Source organism: Tachyglossus aculeatus, chromosome X4 (genome assembly GCF_015852505.1).
Source record: "Tachyglossus aculeatus isolate mTacAcu1 chromosome X4, mTacAcu1.pri, whole genome shotgun sequence".
Lineage (NCBI taxonomy): Eukaryota > Metazoa > Chordata > Mammalia > Monotremata > Tachyglossidae > Tachyglossus > Tachyglossus aculeatus.
The window spans coordinates 1,987,653-2,007,032 of NC_052098.1; the positions used below are offsets into that span (position 1 = coordinate 1,987,653).

General features: G+C 44.1%; 1 protein-coding gene across 6 annotated transcripts in view; it reads right to left on the reverse strand.

Annotated features, from left to right (window-relative positions):
- NTRK2 (neurotrophic receptor tyrosine kinase 2) overlaps nt 1–19,380 on the reverse strand; it is a 380,216-nt gene that overhangs the window by 260,904 nt on the left and 99,932 nt on the right. For all 6 annotated transcript variants that reach the window (XM_038769415.1, XM_038769419.1, XM_038769417.1 and 3 more), the window contains exons 12-13: nt 17,337–17,437; nt 14,050–14,149 (exon numbers count right to left, since the gene is read on the reverse strand). In XM_038769415.1, the coding sequence (XP_038625343.1) occupies nt 14,050–14,149; nt 17,337–17,437 (201 nt within the window). The remainder of the gene's footprint in view (nt 1–14,049; nt 14,150–17,336; nt 17,438–19,380) is intronic.

Sequence of the window (19,380 nt, forward strand, 5' to 3'; positions counted from 1 at the left end):
AATCTGTACAAATATATACAAGTGCTGTGGGGAGGGGAAGGAGGTGGGGGGGAGGAATGGGGAGGAGGAGAGGAAAAAGGGGGCTCAGTCTGGGAAGGCCTCCTGGAGGAGGTGAGCTCTCAGTAGGGCTTTGAAGGGAGGAAGAGAGCTAGCTTGGCAGATGGAGGGAGGGCATTCCGGGCCAGGGGAAAGACATGGGCCAGGGGTCGATGGCGGGACAGGCAAGAATGAGGTATAGTGAGGAGGTTAGCGGCAGAGGAGTGGAGGGTGCAGGCTGGGCTGTAGAAGGAGAGAAGGGAGGTGAGGTAGGAGGGGCTGAGGTGATGGAGAGCCTTGAAGCCGAGAGTGAGGAGTTTTTGCTCGATTCGCACATTGACAGGCAGCCACTGGAGATTTTTGAGGAGGGGAGTGACATGCCCAGAGCATTTCTGTACAAAGATAATCTGGGCAGCAGAGTGAAGTATAGACTGAAGTGGGGAGAGACAGGACGATGGGAGATCAGAGAGGAGGCTGATGCAGTAATCCAGTCGGGATAGGATGAGAGATTGAACCAGCAAGGCAGCAGTTTGGATGGAGAGGAAAGGGCAGATCTTGGCGATGTTGTGGAAGTGAGACTGGCAGGTTTTGGTGACGGATTGGATGTGTAGGGTGAACGAGAGAGCAGAGTCGAGGATGACACCAAGGTTGCGGGCTTGTGAGATGGGAAGGATGGTAATGCCGTCTACAGTGACAAGAAAGTCAGGGCCATCACTCTCCCCACCTTCAAAACTTTACTGAATGGACATCTCCTCCAAGAGGCCTTCCCTGACTAAGTCCTCCTCTTTTCTTCTCCCACTCCCTTCTGAGCCACCTTGACTTGCTCCCTTTATTCATGCCCCCTCCCAGCCCCACAGCACTTACATATGAATCTGTAACTTTAGTTATTTATATTAATGTTTGTCTCCCCCTCCAGACTGTAAGCTCATTGTGGGCAGAAAATGTGTCTGTTATATTGTTATATTGTACTCCCCCAAACGTTTAGTACAGTGCTCTGCCACAGTAAGTGCTCAATAAATATGATTGACTGACTGACTGACCCGAGGGAAGAGGAGGAAAAAACGTCAATATGGAGCCAAACCAATGGGACCTCTTGAGATTTCAAGATTCTCCGGGAGGACTTTGGAAAAGTAACATAATTGACTCGACAGCCTGCCTCCTAAAACCAATTGACTGTGAGCTCTGTACCAGCAACAAATCTCCTCATTCCAGAAAGACACTGGCTTGCAGGTGTCCAGAGTCATGGATGGGGTGAAAGGCAAACATGGAATTGTTACACACCAAATCTCACATCACAATGAGGAGATGTCAGTTCCAGTAAAGGACCTGCTTCTTTTCAGCAAGAGGTAAGCTTCTGGAATGCGTAACCGGAAGGGCAGGTTAGGGATGTAGAGGGTTAGGGTCAATCCTTCCCTGAACATTAGGGTGGCTCTCTTGGCAGGATGCATTAATTCATTAATTAGTTAATTAATCAATTAAGGAATCTGTTAAGTGCTTACTATGTGCCAAGCACTTTTCTAAACAGTGGGATAGATACAAGGTTATTAGTTTGGACGCAGTCCTTGACCCGGATAGACTAGGATTTGATCCCCATTTTACAGATGAGGAAACAGGCACAGAGAAGTGAAGTAACTTTCCCAAGGTTCACCCAGCAGGTACGTGGCAGAGTCGGGACTCCCAGACCCAAACTCTTTCCACTAGGCCACGCTACTTGTAGTTGCTTTCACCCTGTATTATGAAGGATATGAGCTTCTCACTGATGTTAGTAATGAAATGCAGCTGGTTTCAAGCATGTTCTGTTTAGGGGACAGGAAGAACGTAAGTCTAGACTGTGAGCTTGTCGTGGGCAGGGAATACTGTTATACTGTACTCTCCCAACTGCTTAGTAGAGCGCTCTGCACATGGTAAGCACTTAATCAACACCACTGATGGATTGATAAGTCTGAGAGACAGTCACACGCAAGCCAGACTCTGCACACAACAGCTGCAGGCAACCGAGGAATGGTCTTTTCACGTTCATACTATGGCAAGGGCAATGGCTTCCCACAGGGTGATTTTTCAGCCACACACGCACGCACATGTGTGATCAGTACTCCATACGCACGTGTGATCAGTACTCACCGTCAGAGGCACCATCTTCATATATGAAGGGCATTAATACCCTGCTACTCTGCTAACAATCCTTTGAATTTCAATAGCGATTCTATTTTTCCAGAGTGTTTTCAAACTAATTATCTCAATATCTTCTCACTACAGGTTTCATCATCATCATCATCATCATCATGTATTTACTGAGCACCCTCAGGGTGCACTGGGAGAATACTGACCTGAATCTGTTTAATTGTTACAGAAAAAGAGTGTGGTTTGCATGTTTAATTGGGTATTGTTCTCAGAATAGCAAGAGTTACTGTAGAGTAGCAGCGAGCTTCATAGAAATTAGAGTGGACGTGCAAATTAGCCCAGGTCAGGGATTTAAAAGCCATCAGGCTGTGGGTGAGGAAGATTAGGAAGAAATCGAATACACACTGAAAGCTTCATCAGAGTACTGTTGCTTACAAAAATCACATGGAAGAGAATGAAGATGGTGAAAATTTAGGTAGCTGGTCATTTCTGGAGCCAATGCAGAATTACAGTATGAAAGGCTCCTATTCTCCCCTGCACAGATGGTCCCTCTCCATTTCAGCCATCCTCCTTCCTTGTTTTTCTTGTTTTAAGCCTCTCTGAACTGGAGATTCTGATAATGAATCTCCCAAAATCCTCCCAATAGAAGGATTACTCCAGGGAAATTTCTGGCTTGGTTAGCCCAAAACCCCTTTTGCTGTTCACCTACCTGCTGCTGAGTAGCTTAGAGGTGGAACTCAGAAGGTGTGAAGCAGACATATATCCTCACAAAAATACTACTCCAACTCTACTAAAAAAAAAATTCAACCTCCTCCTGGAAGCCCTCCTTGAATACCTTCCCCTGGCTCCAGCTCATCCCAGGGACTCCAGGAACTCTCCCTCTATCATGTTGCTATATCTCCTTACATATTACGTTTATAAAATTTCCATCATTCGTGTTCTTCCTTTGCTCCTGCCCCTTGGAATTCGGGCTTGTTTGAATGTTGCGATGTCTGTGTTTGATTTGATTAGACTGCAGACTTCTTGAGGACAATGATGAACTTTATCCTTCCCTGCCAACCCCAACCCAGCATACTTCACTCATGATAGTTGCTTAATCCATTCCGTTAACTAACTGCCTGTCAAGCCTGAACTTAGGTTACAGAGAGCCCGTCCTGGTGAGGGAAAAGTGCTCCAAACCCTTGCAACAAATTCAACCAATTCTCTCATATCAGACAATTGCTCTCCCCTCTTTCAAAGCCTTATTGAAGACACATCTCCGAGAAGGCCTTCCTGACTAAGCCCTCCTCTCCTCTTCTCCCACTCCCTTCTGCATTGCCCTGATTTGCTCCCTTCATTCATCTCCCTTCCCAGTCCCATGGCACTTACGCTTATATCTGTTATTTATTTATTTATATTAATCTCTGTCTCCTGCTCTAATTGTGAACTCATAGTGGGCAGGAAATGTGTCTATTTATTGTTATACTATACTCTCCCAAGCTCTTAGTACAGTGTTTTGCACATAGTAAGTGATCAATAAAAACAACTGAATGAACGAGATACACAGGCTCCTTCCTCTTCCAGACATCAAGACATCATTTCCATGAGACATTCCAACTTGGCTTTTTGTTATGGTATTTGTTAAGTGCTTTACTATTTGCTAGATGTTGTACTAAGAGCTGGGATAGATACAAGGTAATCAGGTTGGACACAGTCCATGTCTCATCTGGGGCTCACAGTCTTAATCCCCATTTTACAGATGAGGTAATTGAAGCCCAGAGAAGGGAAGTGACTTGCCCAAGATCACACAGCAGACAAGTGGAAGAGACAGGATTGAAACCCAGGTCCTCTGACTCCCAGGCCTATGATCTTTCCACTAGGCCATGCTGCTTCTCCATCCTGGCTTCTGAGGGGTAGAAATGTTTCTACTCCAGAACATGGAGCAATCATGAAAGCAACCATGGAAAGTGTTTCAGCAGCCATCTGTCTCTAGTCCTTCATCACCCAAGTTTCTCTAGGTGAATTTCACATCAGCCACAAAGAGGAATTTACCTGCCTGGCCCTGGGTCTGGCTATCTCCTCCCTCCATTCTCTGCAGTTACTTTCCTTTTTACTTCTCTTTCAGGGGCTGTGAATATCCTAGACGTGGGCTGACTTCACTCCTACTGACCTCCAGAGGCCTTACTTGTCAAAATTATTCAGCGCCTCAAGGCCTGGCCCAACTATTAAACTACTTTAAGCTGGCCATTTATTTGTTTTTGTTCTTGTCTTATCAAACTCAAGGACTTTTGCAAAACTCAGGAAGGGGGCTCCAAGGCCGGTAGTTCTGCAGATGATCATTCTGCTTTAGTTTGATGACTTGCCAGGAAGCCAAAGTGCTGGAAGGCCAGTCTGATCCTTGGCAACTTGGTTGGGAGATGCGACTGCTCTGTCAGTGGCTGTGAAAATTTGGAGGATGAGGAACCTTCACAGAACCGTTCTCAACCAATCAATCAAAAAATCATATTTATTGAGTGTTTCTGTTTGCAGAGTACGAACTAAGTGCTTGAGTACAATCTAACAGAGCTGGTAGTTACGTCCCCTGCCCACAGTGAGCTTTTTCTCTGGAAAGCCTTGCTCCACTCCCTCACAAACTGCAAGCCTTTCAGAAAACGTCACTGCTTCTGCTGGCAAGAAGTCGCTTTCTAAAATGCAAAGTCATCCCTAGACAAGGGAAGCCCACTGGGGTGGGGAAGGATTTGGTGAGCATTCATTCCAATCACCAGGCCCCAGAACATGGGTAAAAAAGGAACCCTCATTTTCCTTCAGTTCCTCGATAATATCCATAAAGTCTGTCAGACTACTCACTCTTTTAAAGTAGCAGAAAGCCAAATGGCTGGGCACTCGATGGTTAAAAGCTTACCCACTGATGGACAATGCAGGTTATTCAAACAGGCTGTGACCAAGAGTGCCAAAAGACAATACTCCCAATTTCAGGTGGTCTTTATTCCCCTAGTCGGTCAAGACGTCTTGCCCAAAATAAAAGGAGATAAAAACAGCATATGTTGGCATTTAAGCTAAGTTATTACCTAGGCTGCCATCTTCCCGTCTTCTGGACTGAAGTAGAAAATGTAAAAAGTTCATCAGCCTAAATGTGGACAAGAGGGACAGAAAAAGAGGGCGGCTGAGCAAAAGAGGGAAAGAAAGAATGATACGAGTTCCAAAGTGGAAAGCCAGAGAAAAAGAACCTGTAAGAAAGGGCAGGAGAAGGAAGGGAGAGCAGGCAGACAAGGGCCTGTATTCTTGCTTGGAAAATAGCAAAGATGATTTCCCAGCCTCTGTGGCAGAGTTGGGAAATGAAGTTAGTGCAAAGGTTATCCTAGATGACTAGAAAAAGAAACATGTCCAACTGACATTTCGAAGAACAAAACCCAATGTCCTGAAGGATTATCAAACTCTTCTAAAAGGCTAGGGGAAGAAAAAGCTCTCAGCTAGAAAGCATGAGTTCACCACATTACACACGATAGTTTTTTCTGGCATGAAAAGTGGCTTGTAATATCACCTCGATTTTATAGGGCCTTTTTATGCCCAAAGTGCTTTCACATTACTTGGCTCATTTTGGTCCTCCCAACATCCCTGTGAGGTAGGGGAAAGGTATTTATTATTAGCCCCATTTTACAGATGAGGAAACTGAGGCCTAGGTAGGTTAAATGACTGGCCCAAGGACACAGAGCAGGCCAGTAGCACAGTTCGGACTAGAGTCCGAGTCCTCTAACTCCTGAAGCCATGCTCTCTCCAATAGGCCAGGTTGCCTTGACCTGCAGCGGAAGGGCTGAGACTGCTGGAAAAAGGACCTGATTCTCTCTCGGCTCCTGGTCCAACTGATCCGGCCTGCTTTCAGAGGCTAAATGCATTTATTCATTAGCCTGCCATGGCCCAAATCACTTAAAGTCCAACTGCTGTTCATCCACAGTCTTCTCAGATATTATCACAAAAGGAAATGTGAGGCTTTCAGAGAGAGCACACCTAACCAAGGATTTTCTGGCACTGCCAATGTTGTCAGAAAGAGCAGTCACAATCTGATCATATTTCTTTGGATGTTTACTGATTTTCCATTTCATGAAATTTTAGCCATCTGTGGGAGCCAGTGCACCCTTCCCCCACCCCGTCCAAACCCCACTGCTTCCTAATGGTTCTGCAGATACCCATCTATCCATCGGTCACCTGGCAAGAAGAATGAAATCTACATCTCCTCCAAACTCTGCCCAATTTTAGTCTCTCTTTGCCGATTCTGAAAAGATCAAATAAGCCCAGGGGCCTGCTGGAAAATGCCACATTGAGGCTGTTTCAAAGCCACATTGAACAGACTCTTAAAAGATCTGTAAAGAGAAGCAGCCGGACCAACGTGCCTGGTATCTCCTCTCCAACTGTCCTGTGAGTTTCAGCCACGCATGTCTCTCTTTTGAAAGTCAGCCCTTTCAAACCCCTAAACTTTCTAGACATTTCCAGCTCAAATGAAGTGGAGTGGCTCAGAGCCATATGGAACCTCAAGAAATCACTTAGTCAATCAATCAATCAATCAATCGTATTTATTGAGTGCTTACTGTGTGCAGAGCACTGTACTAAGCGCTTGGGAAGTACAAGTTGGCAACATATAGAGACGGTCCCTACCCAACAGTGGGCTCACAGTCTAGAAGGGGGAGACAGAGAACAAAACCAAACATATTAACAAAATAGAAGCAGCGTGGCTCAGTGGAAAGAGCACGGGCTTTGGAGTCAGAGGTCATGGGTTCGAATCCCACCCGCCACATGTCTGCTGTGTGACCTTGGGCAAGTCACTTAACTTCTCTGAGCCTCAGTTACCTCATCTGTAAAATGGGGATGAAGACTGTGAGCCCCACATGGGACAGCTTGATCACCTTGTATCCCCCCCAGCGCTTAGAACAGTGCTCTGCACATAGTAAGTGCTTAATAAATGCCATTATTATTAAATAGAATAGATATGTACAAATAAAATAAATAAATAGAGTAATAAATATGTACAATCATATATACATATATACAAGTGCTGTGGGGAAGGGAAGGACCAATCCTCTGCCTCCAGGGAAGGAGAAAGCAGATGGATTCTCTGGTGGTGACCCACCCTTTTTTTTAATGGTATTTCTATTTGTGATGGTGTTTGGTAGAGAGAAGCAGCATGGCCTAATGGATAGAACATGGGCCTGAGAGCCAGAAGGAGCTGGGTCCTAATCCCGGCTTCACCACTTGTCTGCTGTGTGACCTTGGGCAAATTGCTTCACTTCTCTGGGCCTCAGATACCTCATTTGTAAAACAGGGATTAAGACTGTGAGCCCCATGTGGCACAAGGACTGAGTAGCTTGCATCTACCCCAGCCAGGCACAATACTAAGCGCAGGGGTAGATACAAGCTATAGATATAAGATATAAGCTTATAAGATATAAGCTATAGATATAATGGTTCAGACTGAGCCCCCTCCTTCCTCTCCCCCTACTCCCCATCCCCATCCCCCCCACCTTACCTCCTTCCCCTCCCCACAGCACCTATATGTATATATGCATAATATGTTTGGTTTTATTCTCTGTCTCCCCCTTCTAGACTGTGAGCCCACTGTTGGGTCGGGACCGTCTCTATATGTTGCCGACTTGTACTTCCCAAGCCCTTAGTACAGTGCTCTGCACACAGTAAGTGCTCAATAAATATGATTGATTGATTGATATATGTTTATACATATTTATTACTCTATTTTACTTGTACATATTTATTCTATTTATTTTATTTTGTTAATATGTTTTGTTTTGTTGTCTGTCTCCCCCTTCTAGACTGTGAACCCGCTGTTGGGTAGGGACCATCTCTATATGCTGCCAACTTGTACTTCCCAAGCTCTTAGTACAGTGCTCTGCACACAGTAAGTGCTCAATAAATACGATTGAATGAATGAATGAATGAATATAAGCACTTAACAAATACCATAAAAATTATTAAGCGCTTATTATGTTCCAGAAGGACCCAGGTTAAACAGGGCAGAAGACTGGAGATGATGTTTGACCTCTGAATACAGGGCCACTCCTATAACGGGGGAAAAATCGCCTCTCCTTCCCCTTCTGCATTACATGATGCTGCAGGAATAAATACTGATGCTACGCAGAAGTCCATCCATATCTACAGTGTTTCCCCAGGATGACCTCTGACCCTTCCCCTTGGTCCCAAGTCCCCTTTGACACAGGTAGTGTTTGTGACAAGGGTGGAGGAAGGCTGGGATCAGGCTGGATCTGTACCTTTAGAGCACTTGGCATTTACCTCACCCTCAGCCCCACAACTCTTATGTCCATATTCCCAATTTATCGATTTATACATATGTCTGTAAGCTTGCTGTGGGCAGAGAATACATCTACTAACTCTGCAACACTGTGCTCCCCCAAGCACACAGTAAACACACAATAAACACCACTGCTTGATTGATTACCAACTGCATTGAACTCTACAAAGTAAGCATTTAGTAAGTACCACTGATTGATTCATTGATTGATTAATTAACAAATACCTCAAGGAGCTTACATCTAATGGGGGAGACAGATACTAAAATAAATTACAGGTAGGGGAAGCAACTAAGTATAAGGATACCTGCTTATGTCCTGGGAGGGCAAGGAGGAGGAGTACCTACATGCCATACTAAGCACTGGGGTAGATATGAAATAATCACTCCTTGTTCCACATGGGGCACACAGATAAAGGGGGAGGGAGAACAGCTACTTAATCTCCATTTTACAGGAAAGGAAACTGAGGCATAGAGAAGTCAAGTAATTTGCCCCAGGCCACAGAGCAGGCAAGTGACAGAGTCGGATAAGTGCTCTCTCCATTAGTCCGTGCCTAATGCTGGAGTTGCCTTAGACAGCTTTGGGCCTAAGTTACAATTAACTAGCCAAGCACCTTCATCAGGCTCCTCTCATACTCTTCTTTTTATGGTATTTGTTAAGTGCTTACTATGTTCCAGGCACTGTACTAACTGCTGGGGTAGATACAAGCTAATCAGGTTGGACACAGTCCCTGTCCCACATGGGGTTCACAGTCTTAATCCCCATTTTACAGATGAGGTAACTGAGGCACAGAGAAGTGAAGTGATTTGCACAGGGTCACACAACAGACAAGTGTCGGAGCTGGGATTAGAACCCACATCCTGTGACTCCCAAGCCCATGCTCTTGCCAGTAGGCCATGCTGCTTCAGTGGATCACTCTTGGTAATCCACAGGACGGATGGAGCTGGAGCCTGCAAAGGGTGAAAAGGGACAGGGAAAAGGGAAGTGGGGAGGGAGAGGGAGGGCTCCACTGTTCTCAGTCAATCGTATTTTTTGAGCACTTACTGTGTGCAGAATGCTGTACTAAGCACTTGGAAGAGTGCAGTATAGCAATATAACAGACACATTCCTGCCCACAGTGAGCTTACAGTCTAGAAGGGGAGACAGACATTAATGAATTAAAGATATGGACATAAATACTGTGGGGTTGGGAGCAGTGATGAATAAAGGGAGTAAGTCAGGGTGACGCAGAAGGAAGTGGAAGAAAAGGAAAAAAAGGCTTAGTCAGGGAAGGCCTCTTGGAGGAGATGTACCTTCAATAAGGCTTTGAAGGGGAGGACAATAATTGTCAGATATGAGGAGGGATAAATGGTTCTTAGTCCTTTCCCCAAGCTGGGAAGTCCAGCGGCCCTGTTTCTCGTTCCCTTTCTGGAACCCCGCCAAGCCAGATGATGTTCTGTTTATTGTTTGGTTAACTTTTTAAAATGTGTTTTCCACTCACTCCTTTGACTCCCCTGTGTTTGCGAGTTTGCCTTTTTTGCACATACTAGTTAATCAGGTCAGAGACTGTCCCTGTCCCACATGGGGCTTGCAGTGTAAGTAGGAGGGAGAAAAGCTATGAAATCCCCATTCTACAGTTGAGGAAACTGAGGTACAGGGAAGTTAAGTGACTTGCTCAAGGTCAAACAGCAGTCAAATGGTGGAGCAGAGATTAGAACCCAGGTCCTCTTGGCTCCCAGGCCTGTGCTCTTTTCACTAGACCATGCTGCCTCCCCTTCATGTTTGCCCTCATGTGATCCCTCTCACTTCTCTGTCTTTCTGTCTCCATCTCCATCTCTCCCTCGCCTCCCTCTCTCTGTCTCCTTTCCCCTTTCTATAGTGAATTTTATCTGGGTGCACAACATTTCTTGGGATAGTCTCTCTTTAATACAATGACACTAAATACAGAAAGTCCAGAATAATACAGAAGCCAGAGAATCCAGCAGAGATCATTTCAACTCCTCTTCTAGGTTTATCTTTAAATATATTTGAGGGCAGCCTCTCCCACCCTTCCTTACCTTCTCGAGCCTGTAACAACAAAGGCAAGCAGCAACAATCTTTTTTCCCTTTTTTTTTCTTTTAAGTTAGGCTGGCTGGTTGTCTTTGAGGCTGCCTGCACCAGCAGGAACTGTTACCCCTTTTCGAATAAACTGACCAGCTCCCATCCTCCTCCACACTCCCTCAACTCCCTCTCTCTCCTCCCTCCCCACCACCAACATTCCACCTCTTCTGACTGTGGTAACTTTCTCAGAGTCAACTCTGATTCTCTTCCAAACACTTCCAGAAGGACCTTTTGATTTGTCCAGAGGCATGCTCAATAAATACCATTGATTGATTAATCGATTGATTCATGAGGTAACCTAGTGGAAGTGATTAAGACATTTTACAAAGTAAGAGGTTTTAAGGGCCACTGGCTTTTCAGAATTTTTTTCCAGCCCTACCATGTCTGACTTATGGTGTATCTTCCCCAGTCCTTAGCATGGTGCTTAGCACAGACTAAGCACTTAATAATTCAGAGACTAACTACTGGAGCTCAGAATGCACCACCAATTCACATCCTGGTTCATTCAAGCTAGCCCCCGATACTCTAGTCCGAGAATCTGACAAGGTTTGAAGAGAAGGTCTCCTCTCTTCCCCATCTTAAGAAAAAAATGGAAACCTCTATTCCAATTGCTATGGAATCAAACTGGATTTTAAATTTACTTTTAATTCTATTTTCATTAATTTGAGTTTGGTAATTCCTTCTCGTAATAGTAGTAGTACTAGTAGTTGTAGTAGTATTAATAGCAGTAGTAATAGTGGTGGTAGTAGTATTTATTGAGCATCTAGAGTGGTAGTAGTAGTATTTATTGAGCATCTAGAGTGGTAGTAGTAGTATTTATTGAGAGCCTACTTAAGTATGGTGCACTGTACTAGATGCCTGGAAAGTATAGAATGACCAAGTGACGTGATCCCTGCCCAGAAGGAACTTACACTCTAGCGGAGGAGACAAATCTAAAAATACTGACAACTAGAGAAGTAAAAAATAAATGAAGTGGGCATATATACTGGAGTCCTGAGGAGGATGTAAATAAGTTCATAAGTGTTAGAATTGGCTAAAGGGATGATATGGCTCAGGATGCTGGGAAATTAATCAGGGAAAGCTTGTTGGAGGAGGTGGGATTTAAGGAGGGATGTGAATGAGGGGAGAGCTGAGGTCTGTCTGATGTGGGGAGGGAGGCAATCCCAAAGATAAGATGTTGTTTTCCAATTTAGAATGTATTTGAAATGCCTATTAGTATGCAAAAACGGTTCTTAGCTTGGTCATGTTCTGTTGCAGCCCGGTTGTAGATGGAAAGGTTTGTAGCTAGGAAGGGAAATGAGCTATGCCAAGAAAGGCTGTTAGTCTGTGAGAAAAATTCTCTAAGAAGCTTAAAAAAAAAGAAAGAGTAAAACACATGGTTACCATAGGAGCGGCCTGAAGGATAGGAAGTAATTTACTGCCTCAGTTAAAAAGTGCAGTGAAAACTTTTCTTACAATTCAGAAGGGAGAACTATTCAATGGAGAATAATTTTTTGAGCCATGACTCAGAATATGCGGGCCCGCGCGTAGCTAATCCTGGATTATCAAGCGGTGTAATATTCCAAAATCAGTTCGGGGTTCTTTGTATCAAAAAAAACCCCCTTCTACCCCACCATGCCTCACAACAGGAGTTTCTACCTTCTGTCTTAATGTAACCTTCTCGAGTGCTCCACACTTGAAGGAATAATTCCCTCCCCTGTTCTGGAAGACCCTTGCAGGAACTCCAAGTGAAATTTCCAAGACTGATTCCTAAATTTTCTCTTTCCCTTTTATCCCAGAATTCCTGATGGCCCCGACTACTTTTGGTGACTTCAAAGAGTGATTACTAGCTCTATTGGACTCTCCCAAGCACTTAGCTGCTCAATTAAATATTATTGGCCAACTGACTCCCATTCTTAGCCAAAGAATTCAGCTCTTTGCAAGGCCAACCCCAACTCTGAGGTAAGCCTTAGGGCCACCATTTTGAGGTGCTCCTCAGAGCAGATGAAAATCAAGTTGTGAATGGAAAGGGCATCTTGGGGAAAATGGCAGAAATATAAAAAAATCTGGGACAGAAAATTAGGCAGGGAAATGTGTGGCCAATCCAAACCTGAACTACAAACCCAAGCTCTATTACCCAGATCAGACATCCCTCAGAACACTAACATGGTGATTCTTCTCTCAACCCTAAAAACTGATACCCACCCTCTCAGCACTTATGCTACTTCCTTTGGGGTCTCCAAACATAAGCTGAGAGCATTTATGTGGCATTACTGCTGAAGATAAGGCAAATTCAGCAATCTCCTCATTGCCCTGGACAGACAAGGAAAGCCGTGCCTCAAACAGTCAAGCCTACCATTTTAGAAAGCCTGTATTCTATTTTGAAAATATTACCTACACAGAAGCTCTGATTCACTGGTGGGGGAAAAATCACTTCCAAACAGGGTGCCAAAAGTTGCTGGCAAGGAGGTTCAGAAGGCCGTACCCTATAGATCAAAGTGGATAGCAGACCTTTCATTGCTACTTACGCATGCCACTTCATGTCAGCCTTTCAGAACCATACAAAACCTATATCAGCCCAGAATTTTTTTTTCCACAAGCCCAAACTCTCCTTGGGTGAACACAGGCAGGAAAAGGTCTAAATAAGCCTTCTTTACTACTGTTCCAGCGCTAGGCACTTCCAGACTGCACTAAGTACAAAATGAATAAGGGAGAACAATTACAAAATAGAAAATCACTTTGTTGAAGCAAGGAGTTTTATTTTGAAGAAGTTCTTTCATTTGCTAGTTACCTGCCCTTAAATATTTCCTAAAATTCCCTAAGGAGTGTGGAACATAAAGCCACCACCCTTTATCAGGAGGAAGACCCACCACAGAACAATAATGAACATTTTCTCACTAAAAAATAATCCTTCTAACTAGGCTAAACTGACATCTCTGTCTTTCTGAGACCATCCTGGCTGCTCTTGCTCCCTTTTGATCTCCTTAGGCATCCACATCAAAGTTGGAGCATGCTTAGACCCATGCCCGGTTTGGGTCCAATAGCACTCTGGGATTTCAGGTGTAGGCATCTCAAAATGTTGCGGAGGCTTTAATCAAGTTTTTCTCTCTTCCTTTCCCCACTTCTTGCCCCCCCCTCACAGGCCGGTGATGACATCCTGAAGTCCGATTTTCAAGATGAATATATAATCGGCCTGTTCCTAACCCACTGGGCTTCAATACAAGTCTCTCTAAATGTACCTGGCCCTGAATTTCAACCTCTTTTGACCTGCTGCAGGGAGGACGTCTTTAAGCATTAGTCCCCCTTTCTGGGTTTCTGCTTAGCACCACAATTACCAGATGTTGGCCTTTTTCAGAGAACAATCCTCCTCAAGGGAAATGCCCACCTGTTCACGTTCTTTTCTCCTGGGATAATTTGTCATAGCAACACCGTTCTACTGCTTATCCAATGTTCATCTTCACTGGAACTCTAACATAGCCTTTAAGGACAAGAAGTTATCACAAGCATCCACATGAGAGGAAAAATAAACACACTTCTTACCTTTCATGCCAAACTTGGAATGTCTTCCAAACTTAAGAATAATCAGCATTATCACCAGGCCAGTACACACCAAGGCTGCAATTCCCACTACCACATACACCTAAGGGAAAAAGGGGGAAGGGGGCCATTTGTTAACTGAATAGTAAGAAAACAGAAGCCGACTTACATTTAAATGAACCCAAGGTCAAAGAACTGACCTTCTTGTGGTCAAAAGGATTCTCCTGAAGAGAAACCTGGGGAGAAATGCAGCTGACAGGGGTCCAGGTTCTGGGCATGGGGGATTGTGAGATATCCCCAGTACTTAGGTCCTCTTAGGAGCCCTTCCGATGTCCTGAGTTTTATGGACCAAGCAGTAAATCCAATGCTGATACAGTATTATGAACTGCCAGAAACTATCTAAGATTGCAACTGTTCTCCCTGCCTTTTACCTACTGCTCTTTTTGGCATGAAAAATAGGAAGAACTCTTTACAAAATCCTGCTGAAACAGATTCAGTATCATTCTCCCCACTGGGGGAAGGACACCCTGAGCATTCAGCAATCCATCAATCAATGGTATTTATTGATCATTTACTGCGTGCAAAGGACTGTACTAAGTGCTTGGGAGAGCACAACACACAATACAGGGTTGGTAGACATGTTTTCTGCCCACAAGGAGCTTACAGTCTAGAGGGAGAAAGATATTCAAATAAATTATGGATATGTACATAAGTGCTGTGGGGCTGAGGGTGGGGTGAATAGCAAGTGCTTAAAGGGTACAGATCCAAGTGCAAGGGTGATGCAGAAGAGAGAGGGCATAAGGGAAATTAGGGGTTAATCAGGGAAGGCCTCTTGGAGGAGATGTAATTTTAATAAAGCTTCATAGGTGGGGAGAGTGGCGGTCTGTCGGATATGAAGGGGGAAAGAGTTCCAGGCCAGAGGGAGGATATAGGCAAGGGGTCGCAGATGAGAAAGATGAGATCCCGGTATGGTGAATAGTTTAAAGGAGCAAAGTGTGCGTGGGTTGGGTTGTAGTAGGAAATTAGCCAGGTAAGGTAAGAGGTGGCGAGCTGAGGGAGGGTCTTAAAGCCGATGGAAAGGAGTTTCTGGAGGTTCTTGAGGAGTGGAGAGAAGTGGACTGACCGTTTTTTTAGAAAAATGATCCAAGCAGCAGAGAGAGGTTTGGCCTGGAGTGGGGAGAGACAGAAGGCAAGGAGGACAGCGAGAAGGTTGTTGAAGTAGTCAAGATGGGATATGATAAGTGTTTGGATCAGCATGGAAGCAGTTTGGATGGAGAAAAAAGGGCAGATTTTAGAGATGCTGTGAATGTAGAATGGCCAGAATTTGATGACAGAGTGAATATGTGGATTGAATGTGAGCGATGAGTCTAGGATAATGCCAAGGTTACAGCGGTGTTGCCTACCTGGATGGGAAAGTCAGCAAGCACAGGGTTTAGGTGGCAAGATGAAGAGTCCCTGGCTACTTATGATCACTTTCCTTGGTACTGCAATTCTGTGCCTTAGTGGAAAGGGCATGGACCTGGGAATTAGAGGACCTGGGTTCTAAACCCAGTTCCACCACTTGTCTGTTGTGTGACCTTGGGCAAGTCACTTAATTTCTCTGTGCCTTGGTTTCCTCATCTAGTTCCTCATTAAGTGGGGATTAAATCCTACATCCTCCTACTTAGAATGTGAGCTCCATGTGAGATTGTGTCCAATCTAATTATCTTGTATCTACTCCAGTGCTTAATACAGTGCTTGACACATAGTAAATGCTTAATAGGAATAATAATAATAATAATAATAATAATAATAATAATAATGACATCCTTCCCTCCAGCTAAGCCTAATCTGGCTAGAGAGAAGCATATCAGGGAGTTGGAAGTGTAAAGATGGAGGGAAGCAAACTCTTCTGCACAGGAGAGTTCAGGGTGTCTTCGGAAGTCCCTGCTCAATATTGCCTGGATTTACTTGTGTTCTAGTTCTACAGAGAAGCAGCGAGGTTTAGTGGATAAAGCACGGGCCTGGGAGTCGGAAGGACCTGGGTTCTAATCCCAGTTCTACCACGTCTGCTGTGTGACCTTGGGCAAGTCACTTCACTTCTCTCAGTTACCTCATCTAGAAAATGGGGATTAAGACTGTGAGCCCTATGTGGGACAGGGACTGTGTCCAAGCCAATTACTTTGTATCTACCCCAGTGCTTAGTACAGTGCTTGGAACATGGTAAGCGCTTAACAAATACCACAACTATTATTATCATTATTATTATTATTGGGGATCCTGGAGAGGGTTCTGGCTTTCCCATTTCATCTTACAGCACTCACAGGTTTCTCTCCAAACCCAGATATTACTCCTAGAGAGTGGTTATTTGGGTCCCAAAGCAGGATGACTGCCCCTCTGAACGAAGACACTTGGAATATTATTATTATTATTATTATTATTAATAATAATAATAATAATAATGGTATTTGTTAGACAATCCCGGGCCCAAGCCATCCATTCAGATCCCAACAAACGTCGGGCAGAGGGGGGTGAGTAGAGGTTCCAGGACGCAGGCTTTGGCCGGTCTACTAGGTCAAGTTTACTCCTAATCTCCAAAAAACCCATATTAACCAATTATAATTTCCATTCCCCCTTCCCTTTGGGTTTCAGGGGCAGATGCCCTCGCAGTTGATGCTGTAATTTCCATCAAATGGAGAGATATCGATCAATCATATTCAATGAGCGCTTACTGCATGCAGAGCACTGTACTAAGCCCTTGGGAGAATACAATCTAACAGAGTTGGCAAATATGTTCCCTGCCCACAATGAGCTTAGGGTTCAGAGTGGAGGCGGGGGGGGGGGGGGGGGGGAGACATTAAAATAAATAAAAGAGGAAACAAAGGAAACAAAGGCTGAAAGGCAATACAAAGTTGGACTGCTTGGTTCATTTCCGTTCTACAACTCTATGTGCCCTACATATGAATGAAAGTTTGTGGTTGGGAGAATTACTTTAGAAGGCTGAATAACTGACTCTTTTTTAAAGGACAGGCACTCAGCTGAAGTACCAATAGTGATTAAAGAGAAGTGGGCAGAATAGGAGGAAATAAACCCCTGGGCCAACATCTCTTTCTCTGGGGGAAAAGAAAAACAAAAAATCCCAACTCCAGGAACAGTCTCCTTGATCTTCCAAAGCAGCCGTTTCTTTCTGAACCAAAATCTAGTACTCTGATATCCTGGAAAAGCAGCTCACCAATGAAAATACAGCAGTTCCACTCCAGTCAGTAAGTCTGCTATTTGCCAAAGCAGGAAACATCCTTATTTATACTTACTGTGATACTATCTTCATTCTCCTTGTTGGACACATCCGTGGAAGTGATTTGAGTACTTATATTTGTAGTGTCCCCAATATCATTAGATGTGGTTTCATACTCTTAAATAAAGAGGGGTAGGGAAAGAGAGGGAGAGAGAAAAACAATGTCTTTACTCAGTCAGGGATCACAATGCTTTTGGGCCTTTCAGGAAGGCCGAGAGGACAACGAGGACAAATGAAAAACATTTTTGAGAACTCACAGCCTCTTTGTAGAAAAGATGCTGCTTTGCTTGCTGCTTGCTATTGAAACTGAGTTGTAGGGTCAGGAGCTTTCAAAGTCAAATATTTTATTCAACCCAGAGCTTTTAAATCAGGGTTTTATGGGCTGAGGTCAAAATGAGTTGTACTTGTCCTTCAGACCCATAAGGAATTCTCTGTTGCTATTCATGTAACTTACAAGATAGAATGGAGGGTAACTACAGTCATTAGACGCTGCTATGTTCAAATACAAATAATTTCATGAAAACCCAGCTACTGCGCTGGGATGAAAATGACTGTTGTTTTGTTATCAGATCAAAGATGGGTTCCCATTTTTTGAAGTCTCATAAAACTCAATTGTCTGGGAGAAGGGAAATGGTACAAATTGTCTGTGAAGGATGTTTTATCAGCCTTGATCTCACACACAGCTTCTATTTTAGATCTCCTAGAAGCTCAATCAGAAAAAAAAAGATGAGGGCCTTATCTTTGGTGTACTAGTAGGTGGCTCTTTCATCAGTAATCCAGCACATTAAAAACAGTAATTCAGGGGGAAAGTTAGAGAACTCTAGTAAAAGAAATAGTCCTTTACATTAAGTTTGGGCCAATGCTTTAGGGGTATCTATGGCCTTTGGCCCAGCCTCTGTCCGAACCATGTTTCCTGAGCATTCCTTGGGTCAGAATCCCTCCCACCCCCCACCCCCACCTGATCCACAGCCTTTGCTTAAACCCAACTGTTACTAGACCAGTTTCCCGGGGATTGTGGATGGAACCTCAAAGGGAAAAGCCCTGACGGTCTGGGCTTGATTTTCAGCTAAATCGATTCACATTTATTCCCTTATAAAATGCATTCCCGTCCAGGACATCTTGAAAGTCAATAATTTCAGACACGGCATTTGGGTCAGTTTATGACTCCCTCCTCCATCTTGGCTATTCACAGAACTTGCATCCTTGAAATAGCTGAAGGGTTAGAAAACCAGGAGCTCAGTGTTCTCATGGCTTTTCCACAGCTTGAGGTTCTGATCCAAAGAGGTTATGGAAGATCTGATCTGGTATCAACAAGCTTCTGATTGACAGAAAAAAACTGTAAATAACTGAAAAATGACCCAAGGACAGTTAGTGCTTCCAAAATGGAAAAGAAGCACTTGAATCACATTTGGGGCTTATTTTCCTCCCACTGAGAAAATCATAAGGGTTCCTGCTTCAAGCTACACAGTGTTTTGATCTGGAAAACAAGATGTACAATTCACATCGCACAGCACATGCAGAAAATTGTCCAAACCACCCCCCCAACAAAACATCGATCCCTTCTTTAAAGAAAGAAGGGGAGAAGGAGTATTCTTTATTGTTATCTTTATTTTATTTTATCTTTATTGCTAAATCCTTGAAGCCCCAAATGAAAATAGCTCCAGTTGAAGGACATGTCAGAGCAACAGGATAATGAAATTTACAGGAAGTTAGACAAGCTTCAGTCATGGGTCACCTCCTCCAGCAACCCACAATGCCCTGCTGCTCCCCCTGCCCCACCCTGGCATCCCAAAACACAGAGGTGGTTTGGAACCCTGTTAAAGATGGCCTTTCACACTCAGTCAAAATACAGCCAAGGATTTCCTTGAAAATAATAAATTGCTTCTGTGGACATGGTCTCCCCTTCCTGCCTTGATCTTACTTTTGGGCCCAGCCTTCAGGTTTTTAGAGGAACTGGGTCCCCTTGCCGGTTTTTAATTCTCTTTTTTGAAGGCAATGTGGCCATTTAGAATCACAGTGTGGATTTATGATTCATAGGCACTGGATTAGCTGGATAAGAG